At 38.9% G+C, this 15743-nt stretch overlaps 2 protein-coding genes and 1 long non-coding RNA gene across 4 annotated transcripts in view; 2 read left to right on the plus strand and 1 right to left on the minus strand.

Annotated features, from left to right (window-relative positions):
• The window catches only part of LOC121911176, a 374983-nt gene that overhangs the window by 173362 nt on the left and 185878 nt on the right, over positions 1-15743 (plus strand). The window lies entirely within an intron of this gene.
• Positions 83-7310, plus strand: LOC121911224 (GTPase IMAP family member 9-like). Of its 2 annotated transcripts, XM_042432522.1 has the most exons (4): positions 83-138; positions 2795-2923; positions 4038-4115; positions 5456-7309. In XM_042432522.1, the coding sequence occupies exons 2-4, from the start codon at positions 2911-2913 to the stop codon at positions 6274-6276; spliced, it is 912 nt and encodes a 303-aa protein (XP_042288456.1). In that variant the 5' UTR covers positions 83-138; positions 2795-2910; the 3' UTR covers positions 6277-7309. The 2 variants fall into 2 exon arrangements, with proteins under 2 accessions (XP_042288456.1, XP_042288457.1); XM_042432523.1 differs by lacking the exon at positions 4038-4115 and having other exon boundaries at positions 5456-7310.
• On the minus strand, positions 4888-8548 carry LOC121911245. The gene is made up of 4 exons (XR_006099792.1): positions 8359-8548; positions 5899-5982; positions 5663-5745; positions 4888-5578 (listed from the first exon to the last, which is right to left on the minus strand). It is a non-coding gene; the product is annotated as an uncharacterized LOC121911245 (long non-coding RNA).

The raw sequence follows: 15743 nt of genomic DNA on the forward strand, positions 1-15743 counted from the left end.
ATTTCCCAGAAAAGGGGAGGGGGGGGGCGTCTCTGAGACTGTTTCTGTGAAATCATGTGACCTGCCACCTCTCTGCTGATATAAAGCCTCTCAGCTCTGACTCCTCTCTCTTCTCTTCCTGCGTCCTCAACAACACAGGTAAGAACACTTTGAATAAATAAATAAAATGAAAAATAAATTTAAAAGTTTTCTGTGAATGAACTCTGAGATTTTAGGAGTTACACTTTTGCCTTAAAAGTAACACAAACTTTCCCTGGTAACGAATTACTTTTTATATGCAGTAACTTGTAAAGTAATTCAATCACTTTTTGAGAGAAATAACTAGTAACTGTAACTAATTACTCATTTTCAGTAACTTGCCCAACGCTGCAAATGACCACGACAGACAGATTATTAGAACCATGTCGGAGAAAGAAAAGACATTTAAAGATAAATCAACTTTATTGTTTCCTTGGTTAAGTTAAGCTTTTCTTGGGCTCAGCGTCGCCGCATCACAAAACATTTACCTCCCAAACATATTTTACAAACATACAAACTTTACATAATATCATCCATACCTTAAAAAACACAACAAGACCAATGAAATTGATCATTTAATTTCAAGTATAAGGTTGTAATATTTCAAGAAAAAAATCTAATTGGACAAGATTTTAGTTCCTTAGTGTGATGACAGCAGTCTGTCAGTTACAGGTTTTTTAATCTCAGTTACAGGAGATTTTAGAATATTAGAATTTTTTTTTTTAATTAACAATTAAAATTGAACCAGTTTCAACTTTATTGAGATATAGAAAATATGAAACTAAATATAAAACTTTTATATATATATATAAAACTCTTTTCTTATAATATTATGACTTAACCAACTCTGGTTACTCTGTTCATATTAAATTACTGCATTAAAAGCATTTTCAGGTCGTTGGTAAAAGCTCAGAGAGTCTCTTTAGTCCACTCGTCTACTTTAATGTTCGCTGCAACAGCAGGAAAACAGAACAACTACAAACACTTTACTGTTTTACAGCGTATAATATATAATGATCAACCAGATCAAAGGCAGCACTAAAATCAATGAATAAAGCCACAACTATATTATCCTTATCCATCAGTCATATCTACAGGAGAATAGTGAGTAAATCATTGTTCTCCATGTACTGCCAGTTTGTTTACTCACTACTGTTTCCAACAGTTTACCAGTTGCAGGGAGATTGCTTGTAGGGTGGCTACTGTCCACCGTAACAGGTTGCTTATTATCTTTAGGAATGGGACAAAGTTTGGCGGGCTTCCAACTCTCTGGGACGTGTCCTCGTTCAAGTGACCAATTAAACTGGAAAGTTAATGGAGTTGCTATCAGTCATTTTCCTCACTGGAGCGTGATGCTCCATCACCTCTATTAAGAGTTGAGTAAAACATTCAGTGGCATGATCCAAATTGTCCTCAAGATACACCAATGCCCCAGGAACCACAGCTAAATCATTCTGAAATTCATATTGGTTCAAACTTTTAAAACTTCTCTTGACAACAATACGCAGTGGTTTCCTGGGAGATCTGGTGTTTTTAGTTATTGTCACAATATTGTGATCTGTCCAACCCAGAGAAATGGAATATTCTTCACTGCTAAAAATCAAATCAATACATGTCTCAATTTTCTCATGGTTTCCGGTGGAAAATCTTGTTGCACTTGTAGCCATTTGGTTTTAGTTACAGGTCTCAGCAAAGACCGTTTTATTGTATTTATATTCTTTGTATCACTCTGATTAATACTGAAGTCACCCAGTAGGAGTACCTCCATGTTTTCTTCCGTTGCTTTATCTATGCTGCGACACAGATCTTCCAGATAGGACATGTTTGATTCGGGAGGTCTGTAATCACATCCAAAAAGCAATTTGTACCCAAATGTATTTGTACCCAAATGACCTCAACTTGACCAACATAAAGGTCATCTCTCCTTTGAAGGCAAATATGATTTTGATGATTTAAAGTCACTTCTCCTCCATACCTGTTCCTATCTCTTCTCATCATGTTGAATACCTCAAGATGAATCCTTCAATCATTAATTGTGTCATCTGAAGCCTAAAATATGAACATTATTATTCATCATTAAATTAGAAACCTCATGCATCTGATTAGGCAAGCTGCAAACATTAACATGTTCTAAATGCAATCCTTTCCTCAGTAATGACAAGTCAGTTGAGGGTACCGGTTTCCTATTTGGTTCTGACACGTGACAGAAAACCCCATCATGAGTCCAGGACTAGATAACCCATCAGACCGTGCACAGGTCTAGAATAACCACAGGGTAACCTTTGACTTCCTATACAACCTGTTGTTTATGTACATGTCAACAGACATGCATTTAGTCCGTGGTGCTACTTCATAACTGGATAGAATTTTCCTTTCTCCATTTATCTCAGGAGGAAATTGATTATTCATTTCAAAGGATGCATTCCTGAGTTCTCTTTCCTTGCTTTTAACATCATTGAGTCACAACGGCTCTCAGCCCACCCTCCGAAACTTTTCCCATTCTGTCAACGCGATGCACTGACACATCCCCCCAGCTGCTGTCAATCAAACACAGACACTTACTGAGTGTTTTACATGTTTTCAGTTCCTCACTACAGCTGTTCCATAAATTAACTCCTTTGACTGTAATACAATATTTTACATTAATCCTCACTAATTGTTTTTGAACATATAAATTCCTCTCAGATCATGTTGACGTTCTCTCATTTGAAACAATGTTTGAATACTTCCAGGTAATAATTGATCACAAATGATCTTTTATTGTTTCTGTTTCTAGTCTTCCTAGCATCAGGACACCTGACTGTGACGTCATTCACCATCATCACCATCATCTGTCAGCCACCAACCAGCAGTACACGCTTCATATAACCAAGTTCAGCAATCTGAGCAGACATGTCATCATCAGGTAAATTATCTCTTCAATCCTAATACATCTCCTAAATTGAGGTGAATGTTTATCGACTGTTTTATTTCATTTGAAAATGATCAGAAAGAAACAGTGAATAATTTCAGAGACCTGCAGATCCAAAACTTCTCCCTTTGACTAAACCTGCAGAGAGCCGCAGTGAAACCCGAACCTCCAGGTTCTATTCCAGAAAGAACCTCATTTAAAATCTGTCTGACTTGTAACAAATAACTACAACCCAGCCTTAGAACATGACTTTATTTATGTCGTGTTGTTCACTCCATATGGTTAGATAAGGTTGACCAATTAATTTAAAAAAATTATATCTAATATTGTTGTTTATTTAATATTTACATTATTTTTGTTCCTGAATGGAAATAACTGAGTGGAAACACCAGAAATCGAAATCAATAGTCTACATATCTGTGTAAAAAAGTGTTTCCTGTCTGAGGTATAAAAGTAGTTCATTCAGGGAAGACACAAGTTAACATGAATTCATGGATATATACAGTATGGAGGTAAGATGATCAGTGGATGATAGGAAAGCCTGTGCACAGAGCCCAGTGAAATAATTGGATGATAGTTGAGAGCTGGAGCTCAGTGTGATGAACCTTTCTTTTATCTTTATCTCCTCCTGCATCACTAGTCCGCAAGGTTGTGAATGAGCCCAAAATGCTGGTGGCAGGTGATTGGTCAGCATGCTTTCAACACAGATCAGCAGCTTATTACGGATTTTCCCAAACATTTATAATGGTTGAATAAGAGTCCAAAAATGTTTTATTTTTATTTTATTGGTGAAATAATGTGACAAAAAGAAGAGTGACATAGAAGATCAATAAGATTGACATAACAGACAGACATACAGACGATAACATACAACATGTCTTTTCTTTCTCCAACATGGTTCTAATAATCTGTCTGTCGTGGTCATTTGCAGCGTTGGGCAAGTTACTGAAAATGAGTAATTAGTTACAGTTACTTCTCTCAAAAAGTAATTCAATTACTTTACAACTTATTGCATATAAAAAGTAATTAGTTACCAGGGAAAGTAAGTTTGCGTTACTTTTAAGGCAAAAGTGTAACTCCTCCTAACTCTCATCTTTGTCCTCCTAAGTCCAAGTCCTCCAAACATCAAAGAAAAACAACTCATCAGTCCGCTCCAGGTTTTACTGCAGATCCACAACTCAAACAGGTATTATTTACTATATATGAGGTTATAACTCCAGAGACAGAGCTTATGTTTTAACATGAGTTTGCTACACTGACAACGTGGCTCTGAGACACAGGAAAGTAGGATGATGTTGTGTTTGTGTTGTGTGGGTGTTTGTCGTTCACGTAAAATAAAAGTAACAAGTAATGAGCCCATTTACATTTCAGTAACTGTTATTGTGTTATTTAATTTGAAACAGTAATTAGTTACATTACTAGTTACCACAAAAAGTAGAGGAATAACAGTAACGTGTTAGTTTGTAACGTGTTATTCCCAACACTGCTGATGGTATGATGAGAGTGGATTGATGTATGTGTGGGTCATGTGTGCATGTTGGGATGTTTGTATGAGAGGCAGTGAAATGTTATTGATGTAACCTTTTCCTGCTCTGCTCACATTCGTCACTTTCCTGACGCTCGCTCTCTCACTCACCTGCTATGCAAACATACATATATTATATTATATTATATTATATTATATTATATTATATTATATTATATTATATTATATTATATTATATTATATTATATTATATTATATTACATTATATTATACAGTAAAATATAATAATGACCATTATAAGTAATTAACATTACATTTATACATTAATGAGTAATGAGGCCAGACTGGGGCACTGCAGAGAAGAGTGACAGATATAACACCAACACAACACTGTATTAATGGTTTTTTGAACCCATTTTTGTGTTATTTTTTAATTTTGCTGTTATTTAGTGAATAAATGATGAAGCATATGACTGAAGAGCTGAAAACATCAGATCTGTGTGGAGCGATGAGGAGACTGTAACCTTCCTCACATCAATACATCAAACTAACAGTTTTCCACACGGTTTTAGAATAGAATCATCTTTACTGTCATTGTTCAACAAAATTATAGAGCAGCTCCCAACACATAGTGTTTTTAAAAAATAGTAAGAACATCAATCAGTTGAAATAAAACCAAAAAACTACCCAACAATAAGAACTTTAAGAGAAAGAAACAGTATTGCTCCATCCGCCAACACTCCAGGCTAGTTATTAGTTAGTGTTATGCAGGTCTGAGGGGAAATGGGGAGGTGGGGGGCAACGGGGAGGTGGGGGCTTGCTTCAGTTGAACAGCAGCTCCAGTCCTGTATCGTATCAGGAGGCTGATGAGACGGTGGCTGGGATGGTGCGAATTAGAATTAAGTAATAAGTAGGAAACTAAGTAAAAAAGATCTTTTGGGAATTGCTCTCTGTAAAGCAGTTTTATTGTTCTGCATATATTTCCAAACAAACATCAGCTACAGAACTGCTCTGAAACTAACTTAACCTTTGTCTGACAGGTTCTGATGAGTGGAGGATTGTTCTGGTTGGGAAGACGGGAGTGGGGAAGAGTTCAGCAGGAAACACCATCTTGGGTGAAGAAGAAGTGTTTGAGTCTGAACTGTCTGCAGAGTCCGTCACATCTGATTGCAAGAAAGAAAGAAGAGAAGTTGGAGGGCGAAAGGTTGCTGTCATCGACACTCCAGGACTGTTTGACACAACTTTACCCAATGAAGCTGTGTTGAAGAAGATCAAGATGTGCATCGGTCTGTCTTCTCCTGGTCCACATGCCTTCCTGGTGGTTCTTCAGCTGGGCAGGTTCACAGAGGAGGAGAAACAATCAGTGAAACTGATTCAAGAACAGTTTGGTGAAGATGCTTCTAAATACACGATGGTGCTGTTCACTCATGGAGACAACCTGAAGAAAAAAACCATTGAAGAGTATCTCTCAAAGAGCAAAGACCTGACAGACATCGTCCAGAAGTGTAACAGCCGTTATCACGTCTTCAACAACAACAAAGACGACCCGTCACAAGTCCGTCAGCTTCTGGATAAAATAAAGAGGATGATTGATGAGAATGGAGGGTCACACTACACCACACAAATGTACCTGAGAGCAGAGGAAGCCATCGAGAGGGAGAAAGAACGAATCCTGAAAGAGTCTGAAGCCAAGAGGAACAAAGAGCTGGAGGAACTGAAGAGGGAACACAGCGGAGAAATGTTGAAGTTAAAAGAGGAAATGATTAAACAAAAACATGAGTTTGAAGCGAGGCTTACAGCTGAAAAAAATAATACTGTACATGAAACTCATCATCATTATTACATCTGTGTGATCAGCTAAGAAGCTGCAGCTAACTGGTGCAACAGCAAGACAGAAAAATCTTAAATTAATGCTGAATGCAGAAAGAGAGTAAAGAAGATTGTTTTATTTGATTTATTGTAGATCATCTGTCAGTATGTCAATTATTAGTCAGATTAATCAAAATAAAGTCACATGTAGTACAAAACAGATATTATTCATGTTGTCCACTGGTTCCCAGTCGCTGCCCGCATCAAATTCAAAACTCTGACACTCGCTTACAAAACAGCAACTAAAACGGCTCCCGCCCACCTGAACTCCCTCATTCAGGTCTACACACCTCCTGCCCACTACGCTCTGCCAATGAAAGGCGCCTGGTACCATAACAGGACCCTAAGTCACTAGCTAGACTCTCCTCCTCTGTAGTTCCCGGGTGGTAGAACGATCCGCAGAGTCTCTCTCAATCTTTAAGAAAAGACTAAAGACCCAGCTCATTGGCAAACACCTCTGCATTTGATGGACTGGAGGTAGAGAAAAAAGAAAACAAACAAACAAAAAAAATCTGCTTCCAAGGACTCTATGCGTTGCCTCTGTGTGCCACCTGTTGGCATCTACGTCCTATCAGACTCAAACTTAGCTTTATGGCTCTTACTGGTGTTGTTCTCCCCTGCCTAGAATCTCAGATGTACGTTACTTTGGATGAAAATGTCTGCTAAATAAAATTGTAAATTGTAATGATGTCTGGAACAGCTGCTGTTTATCATACAGATCTGTATCTCTGGACTGAGTGCGCTCCACAGAGAAAAATATAAATGTTAATGAAAATATATATATATGTTGATTAAAATGTATGCTTGGATTAATAAAGTCTGGTTTGGGATAATAAATCATATTCAAAGGGTATAAAAATACACACAATTAATACAAAACATGTATAGATGAACAACTTGTTGACTTTTATTAATAAAACACATACATGGATAAATAAATTGTCTGCCTTCATCAGTAAAACATCCACAAATTACTAACAAGGATGCATTTCCTGTCATCTCTCTCTGCTGCCATCTAACAAACACTCAGATCAATTAAAGCTGCAAGCAGCATTGAACGGGCCGTCGCACCTGTAAAAAAACAAGGAAAAACTGCAGTACAGAGCTACAAAATTTAGTTTTGATTTTATTTTTCTGCAGCACTAAACTGTCACCCTCACTCCATTTTTTCCCTTCCCCTCATAGGTCATCCCTACTACTGAATTATACATATAAGACCTATAATTATTGTAAAATACACTATAATAACACCAAACTTCATACAAAGTTTGTATATATATCCCATGACTTTGGCCAAATCCTACATAGTTTAGACATCAGAACCATTTGTTTGACACAAAGTCCATGCCCAGAGATTGCCTCCCTATTGGTTTACATTGTAAAGTGAGATGTGGCACTGCAACTTTCAGGGCTTATATAATCCAAACCATTTTTTAAGATGAGTAGTTTCTAACTAACTCATGTATCAAAGTAAAATAATACAGTAAATTTCTTGCAAGAGATGTAAGATATTTTTATATTGTGTCTGCTTTAGTTTGTTGTGTGTAGAGTTTCAACAATGTTTCAGAATAAACTCCACATTCAGATTAATAAACTGTTCATTCAGATTAATAAACTGTTTGTGCTGTCCTCACTAAAAGCTGTTGCAAGCAACATGTTTTTCAGCTATACAGTCAGCTTAACATTATATTCTCCAGCATTGCATCCTCCAAGGATCAGGGTGATGTGTTTAGCAGGATTTAATTGAGGAAAATATGTAATTTTGTAAAACTGAAAAAGAACACAAAATACAAACAAGTACCATCTTAGGTGCTACATAATATCTCTAGTACACCAATAGAGAAAAGATTACTGACATAAACCCATGTGAACAGGTGCTTAAAAATATGTCAATATGTGTAATAAAGTATGAAAATACAACAGTAAATGTCATTTAGCAGAGCAGCAATGCTTTAATTGCTAATACATCCATATGTAGTTGACAGTGAAGTAACCATCATCAAAAATACTGCATTTAAACCTGAGAAATACTAATATAACATGTCAATATAACCGGAAATAGTAGAAGACTTACAGATGAAGCTGTTTTTGTGGACTTTAAGGCACAGGATTAAGAACACTGTTACACTGTGATGCTTATTCCATGAACACAGGGGCAAAAAGGGACTTCCTTAACTCTACTTCCTGTTTACTATTCCCTCACTTCCTTTTCAAAGCAGCTATTGGGAATCACCACTAGGTGGTACTAAAGGACATACAAAAGAAACCAATACAGTGATTCCAATACACTGTGCATTCAGATGAATAAACTGTTCACTCTGTACATTTTGTTGTGTTGTCTTGTGTTGTTGTGTGATGTTGTTGTTACCAGGCAACAGCAGCAGAGTAGCGTTGAGTCTTGTCATCTGTTGATACTCTGGAAGTTCAGCCGTCGTCGTGAACAAACGTCCTGCTGCTCTGCTGGAGTTCGTTTTAAATTACAAACACTTTTTATATATTATAGTTCTTAATAAATTAAACCTGTGATTCTACACAGCAGCTCCTGATGGACTCCTCCATACAGGACCACAGTACCCAGAATCCCCTGCTCTCCTAAAACACTGATACAGGAGCCTGTCTACTTTTCCTCATCAGCCAAAAGGTTTTTCTTTTCTTCTTTTTTATTAATTTCTGTACAAATTAATCATCAGAAGCAGAAGTTTCAGGAGGAGGTGAATGAAAACAGCAGAAAATTAGAGTTCTGTAGTAAAAGATTTTAAATCAGATGATCTCTGTGGTTCTGTTATGTTGTTTGGGGCTCTGATGACCACATTTCCCCTCTGAGCTCATTAAAGTTTAAGTTAATCTAATTGTGAAATGTTGACGTCAGCTTTTAGGAAACAGCTGCTGATCTGAACGCAGGGCAAAGATCCTCTCTGTCATATGTCTCTGCTTCTGATGCTGGTTTTATTCTGTTTTATGGGTTTTGCTGTTTTTATTTATTGTCAAGCTGACTATTTTATTTTCTTCTTTTAGCTCTTGTATTCTTTTATTGTTGTCTGATTCTATGTGAAGCAATTTGTAAATTTGTTTTGATAAGTTCAATATAAATAAAGATATATATTTCTGTCAGTGTAAATGATATAAAACAGGGTTTTATCATAATCTTGTTAACAGTGTTACCACCTCTGATCATTGACTTTAGTAAAATCCCAGCAGGAAGTTCCAGGTCTGAAAAGTGAAGCCAGTGCGGAAGTGACTTAAACCTGCATTCTCTCGAGGACTGGGTTGAGGTTATGCACAATATATATATTGGATGGAAAAGTTAACTTTCTCTGTGAGACTGGAGATGGACAGATATGAAAGAATTTGGGAAAATTGGATAGAGTACATAAAACCAATTAGATTAGACTTTATCTGAGATGTTCATCATGGGAACAAAGACCCCTAGTTCATATTTCATAGCTACAGATGTTGAAAGGTTCTGTTTCTTTTCTTTTTATTTTATTCTATTTCACAATATTTGCAATATCAATGACATGGTCGAACTCTAACTGTCGTGCTCTGGACATGTGTATATGCATCCATGTATGTGTATATATATATATATATATATATATATATATATATACCTTTTGATATGTATGAGTAGGCACAGTTATTCTCTATCTGGATCCAAAATAAAAGACTAAGGAAGATTGTTATGTTTAATTTAATAATATTGTAATATCAGGAATAGAGAAAAGAATAAGTCATTGTGTACCAGTTGTAAGCAGAATGTATGTGAAAATGGTAAATAAAAAGAAAATTAAAAAAAACAAAAAACAAACCTGCATTCTCTCTAACGGCCAGCAGGGGGCGACGCCACTGGCTGCTAAAAGAAGTCTAATTATATGGAAGTCTATGAGAAAATGACCCCACTGCTCATTGATTTATTACCTCAGTAAACTGTTTCTTAATGAGTTTATGGTCTCAATCACTAGTTTTAAGTCTTCTTCAATACAGCCTGATGTTCATTTAGTAAACTATGGTCCCATTTACAGTAAAATAGACGATAAAGCAGCGTATGCTATAGGGCTAGTCACTACTATGGCAGTGAATGAAGGGCTGTAGTTGGACCTTGGGGAGCTCCTCCCAGCTCCACGCTCTCGTCTAAATATGGTCACTTCTGCCTCCAAAAATCCAAGATGGCGACAATCAAAATGCCAAAGTCGAGGCTCAAAACAGGAGTCCACAAACCAAAGAGTGACGTCACAGTGACTACGTCCGTTATTTTTATAGCCTACAATCTATAGATTCAAGGAGTCAGTTTGTTATTGTTAAGTTCAGGAAATTCAGAAACACAAGTGATTTGTTTTTTATTCATCTTTCAGTTCAAGCTGAGGTCAACAGTGATTGGCTGCTCCCACAAAGGTCAACGCGACGTTCCTGTGTTTCTGTCAAATATCAAACAAACGCAATAAAAAATAAAATTAAAAAACACAGAAGTTTATTTCAGTTTGCATATAAGTCTGAAGTTATTTTATATTTTTCTTCTTGTCATTAAATCTCATGTTCAAACCAACAACACATCAGTCCGTCTCTCAACACTTTCCTCCTTCTCTGTGTCTCTCAGCTCCGAGCTCATTGGTTCCTACTGAAGATATTAAAAAACAGCTCACAACTGTATAGTTTCACGTTTAAAAAGGTTCAGTCATTTCCTAAAACAGCTGTTCACTGTAGTAACAAACAAACAGGAGGAAATAGTGTTTGTTGGGGACTATTTTCAGTGGCGGATGAATCTACATTTGGTGCTCTAGTGAGTATTTCTGGGATTTGTTGACAAGCAGAAACACATAAAACATCACCAGATTTATCCTTTAATGTTCACCTTTTTTAAACTATAATCCTTCCTGAACTTTAGCCAGAATCTAGTTTCTCTGTGAGAATTCAACATAACTTTCAGGAGTCGTCGAGTGTTCACATCGTCATATCTCAGAGGAACAAACCTTTAAAATTAAAACACAAAAAGTCTTTCATCCGTGTCATTTGTGTGTTTAAATGACACATAAAAAAACAGTAGTGACACATTAAAGACAGTAAAATGTCCTGCGAGCTGAAGACAAAATAATCATTTAGACACAAACACAAACGTTTCAGTGGAAATACGACATTTAAGTTTTATTAGCAAGCACTTGTAGTCCAGAAGTTTTTTTTAAAAAAACAAGACAAAACAACCAATCACAGAGCAGCTCTGTTTGTTTTGGAGCTGGGCGGGAAGTGTGTGTTTGCTCTGGACACAAAGAAATAAAACTGCTCCGTGAGAAACATCTGACAAACAGCAAAATGTCAGAATGACCCTTTAAGTGAGAGGTTGATTAAAGGAACCTTTAGCTCAGGTGTTCACACACCTGTGACATCACAGCCTATCAGGTGTCACCACGGTGAAACCATTTAACAACATGACAGGTGGTTGCAGCCCTTTAGCTCAGTGTTTAAATGTTAAGCTGCCAAGAATGAGATAAAGACCGAGGTCTCGTTTCCCAGATGGATCGAAGCTCAAACCTTTATTTCACCTTCACCATCACCTTCACCATCACCTTCACCTTCACCATCACCTTCACCATCACCTTCACCATCACCATCACCTTCACCATCACCTTCACCTTCACCTTCACCTCCACCATCACCTTCACCATCACCTTCACCTCCACCATCACCTTCACCATCACCTTCACCTTCACCTTCACCATCACCTTCACCTTCACCATCACCTTCACCATCACCTTCACCTCCACCATCACCATCACCTTCACCATCACCTTCACCATCACCATCACCTTCACCATCACCATCACCATCACCTTCACCTCCACCATCACCATCACCTTCACCATCACCTTCACCATCACCATCACCATCACCTTCACCATCACCTTCACCTCCACCATCACCTTCACCATCACCATCACCTTCACCATCACCATCACCTTCACCTTCACCATCACCTTCACCTTCACCTTCACCTTCACCTTCACCTCCACCATCACCATCACCTTCACCATCACCATCACCTTCACCATCACCATCACCTTCACCTTCACCTCCACCATCACCTTCACCATCACCTTCACCATCACCTTCACCTTCACCATCACCTTCACCATCACCTTCACCTTCACCTTCACCATCACCTTCACCTTCACCATCACCTTCACCATCACCTTCACCATCACCATCACCTTCACCATCACCATCACCTTCACCTTCACCTTCACCATCACCTTCACCTTCACCTTCACCATCACCTTCACCATCACCTTCACCTTCACCATCACCTTCACTATCACCTTCACCTCCACCATCACCATCACCTTCACCTTCACCATCACCTTCACCTTCACCTTCACCATCACCATCACCTTCACCATCACCATCACCTTCACCTTCACCATCACCATCACCTTCACCTCCACCATCACCTTTACCATCACCTTCACCATCACCTTCACCATCACCTTCACCATCATCTTCACCATCACCATCACCTTCACCATCACCTTCACCTTCACCATCACCTTCACCATCACCTTCACCTCCACCATCACCTTTACCATCACCTTCACCATCACCTTCACCTCCACCATCACCATCACCTTCACCATCATCTTCACCATCATCTTCACTTTCACCATCACCTTCACCATCACCTTCACCATCACATTCACCTTCACCATCACCTTCACCATCACCCTCACCATCACCTTCACCATCACCTTCACCCTCACCATCACCTTCACATCACCTTCACCTTCACCCTCACCTTCACCATCACCATCACCTCCACCTTCACCTTCACCTTCACCCTCGTCTTCACCTTCACCATCACCTTCACCATCACCATCACCTTCACCTTCACCTTCACCTCCACCTTCACCATCACCATCACCTTCACCATCACCTTCACCTTCACCATCACCTTCACCATCATCTTCACCTCCACCATCACCTTCACCTTCACCATCACCTTCACCTTCACCATCACCATCACCTTCACCTTCACCTTCACCATCACCTCCACCTTCACCATCACCATCACCTTCACCATCACCTTCACCTTCACCATCACCTTCACCTCCACCATCATCTTCACCTCCACCATCACCTTCACCTTCACCTTCACCATCACCTTCACCTTCACCATCACCTTCACCTTCAAAACACTCAACTGTCGAACTCGAAGACTGAAGACCATCTAAAATGTGTCTGTAGCATATATATATTTATATATAAAGCTTAATTAATTAATTGATTAATCAATTAGTTTCCAACTATTAATCGTCAACTATTTTGATAATCGATTAATTGTTTTGAGTCATTTTTAAATTTAAAAAAAGTCCAAATTCTCTGATTCCAGCTTGTTAAATGTGAATATTTTCTGGTTTCTTTAGTTTCTCTGACAGTAAACTGAATAATGACATCGTCTTTGGGAAATATTGATCCACATTTTCACCATTTTCTGACATTTTATGGACCAAACAACAAATCTATTGATCCAGAAAATAATGGACAGAATAATCAATAATACCATCTACACTCAACCTTAACGTTGGGAAACGTGACCTCGGTCAGTGAGCGAGGCGGGGCGTTTAAACCAACTTCCTGTCAGAGCCTCCGCTCCGCCGTGTAAACATTAAGCCTCGTCAGACTCGGATCAAACATCAATTGACGTCCTGCTGATCGTTTGTTTTCATCGCCCTGCGGTCCTGGGCAGGCGGGGTTCAGAGGAATATTGCAGCGTGTTTGATCGAGGTCTGATGTCGGTGATCAGAAATATCTGCAGACAGTTTTCTGATGGTTTCACTGCCCTGAGAGGTTTGGACAGCAGAGAATGAAGGTGAAGCTTTTGTAGAAATGAACACTGCAGGAGTGGAAAGTCAACAGAAAGGTCCTTTAAAAACCAGCGGAAAGGAGGGATTGCAGGTATTCTGACTGTGACGCAGACCATCTGATCACAGAAACACAAAAAATATTTCACAGAGAAGAAGAAACAGAGTTCAACAGTTTCTCTTTTATCAAACGTCTCCACAGTTTGTCAGAAACGTTCCAGTCTGTGTTTGTCCTGATGCACAAACAGGATCCAGATCCAGGATCAGCTCTCTGATGAAGCCTGTTGTGTTAAAGTTCAGTTTCAGTGTGATTTTCTTACTGTTTTCCATCTTTGCTCATGTTTCTGTATTTATACATTCTGCTGCACTTTGATTTCCAGAGTTGCATTTGGACTGTAACTAAACATAGCACAAAAAGTAAGGAAATGTGTGTTTGGTAGATTATTTCTTTGTTGTAACAATGCTTCTTGGCAATAAATCTTATACCGTTGGAAAGCCTGTTTATTTCCCTTTTAAATGGTGCCACATTTGTAAGGAACATGCATTTGTGGGATGAGCAGCAGAGCTGAGTATGTGGGTTGCGTCCATGAAAAATTTGCCAAATCTTCTCTGCCAATGCCAAACAGCTTATTCTGCCATTGACTCTTGTTTGGTGTTTGGTGGATTGGATGATTGAAGTTTGAAGAAACAAGACATATTGGCAATTTAATAATTTATTCATTTAACAAACAGGAGCATCAGTAGCATGTGGAAGAACCATACACAGCCACAACAGCCTGGCACCTCCTCCTCATGCTGGTCACCAGCCTGGTCACACACTGCTGTGGGATGGCATCCCATTCCTCAACCAGCATTTGTCGCAAGTCAGCCAACGTGGATGTGTTGGTCACTCTGGCATGAACAGCACGCCCAAGCTGATCCCACAAGTGTTCAATGGGGTTGAGGTCAGGACTGCTGGCAGGCCGTTCCATCCTCTCCACTCCCAAATTCTGGAGGTAGTCTCTGATAAACCTCGCTCTGTGGGGGCGAGTGTTGTCATCTTGGAGGATAGAGTTCGGTCCCAGACTGTGGAGATATGGGATTGTCACTGGTTGCAGAATCTCATTTCGATATCTCTCTGCGTTCCTCCACATGTTCAGGTTCCAGTGCACCTGTTGCCAACACCAGCGCAAACGGGCCTGACGGTGAAGGGCAGTCATGGCATGCCTCCTGGCAGCACCTGGGGGTACCAGAGGCTCAAAACGAGAGGCAATAGCAACAGCAAAATAAGCTGTTTGGCATTGGCAGAGAAGATTTGGCATATTTTTCATGGGCGCAACCCACATACTCAGCTCTGCTGCTCATCCCACAAATGCATGTTCCTTACAAATGTGGCACCATTTAAAAGGGAAATAAACAGGCTTTCCAATGGTATAAGATTTATTGCCAAGAACCATTGTTACAACAAAGAAATAATCTACCAAACACAAATTTCCTTACTTTTTGTGCTAAGTTTATTTCTTGTCTTTGTGTGTCTGTTCCTTTCATTTGCATTTTAATGGTTTTATGCCTCTTTTTCAATCTTTTACTGCTTTATGTAACTTTGAGCTGCCGTCATGTAGGAAATGTTCTG

Source organism: Thunnus maccoyii, chromosome 14, assembly GCF_910596095.1.
Source record: "Thunnus maccoyii chromosome 14, fThuMac1.1, whole genome shotgun sequence".
Classification (NCBI taxonomy): domain Eukaryota; kingdom Metazoa; phylum Chordata; class Actinopteri; order Scombriformes; family Scombridae; genus Thunnus; species Thunnus maccoyii.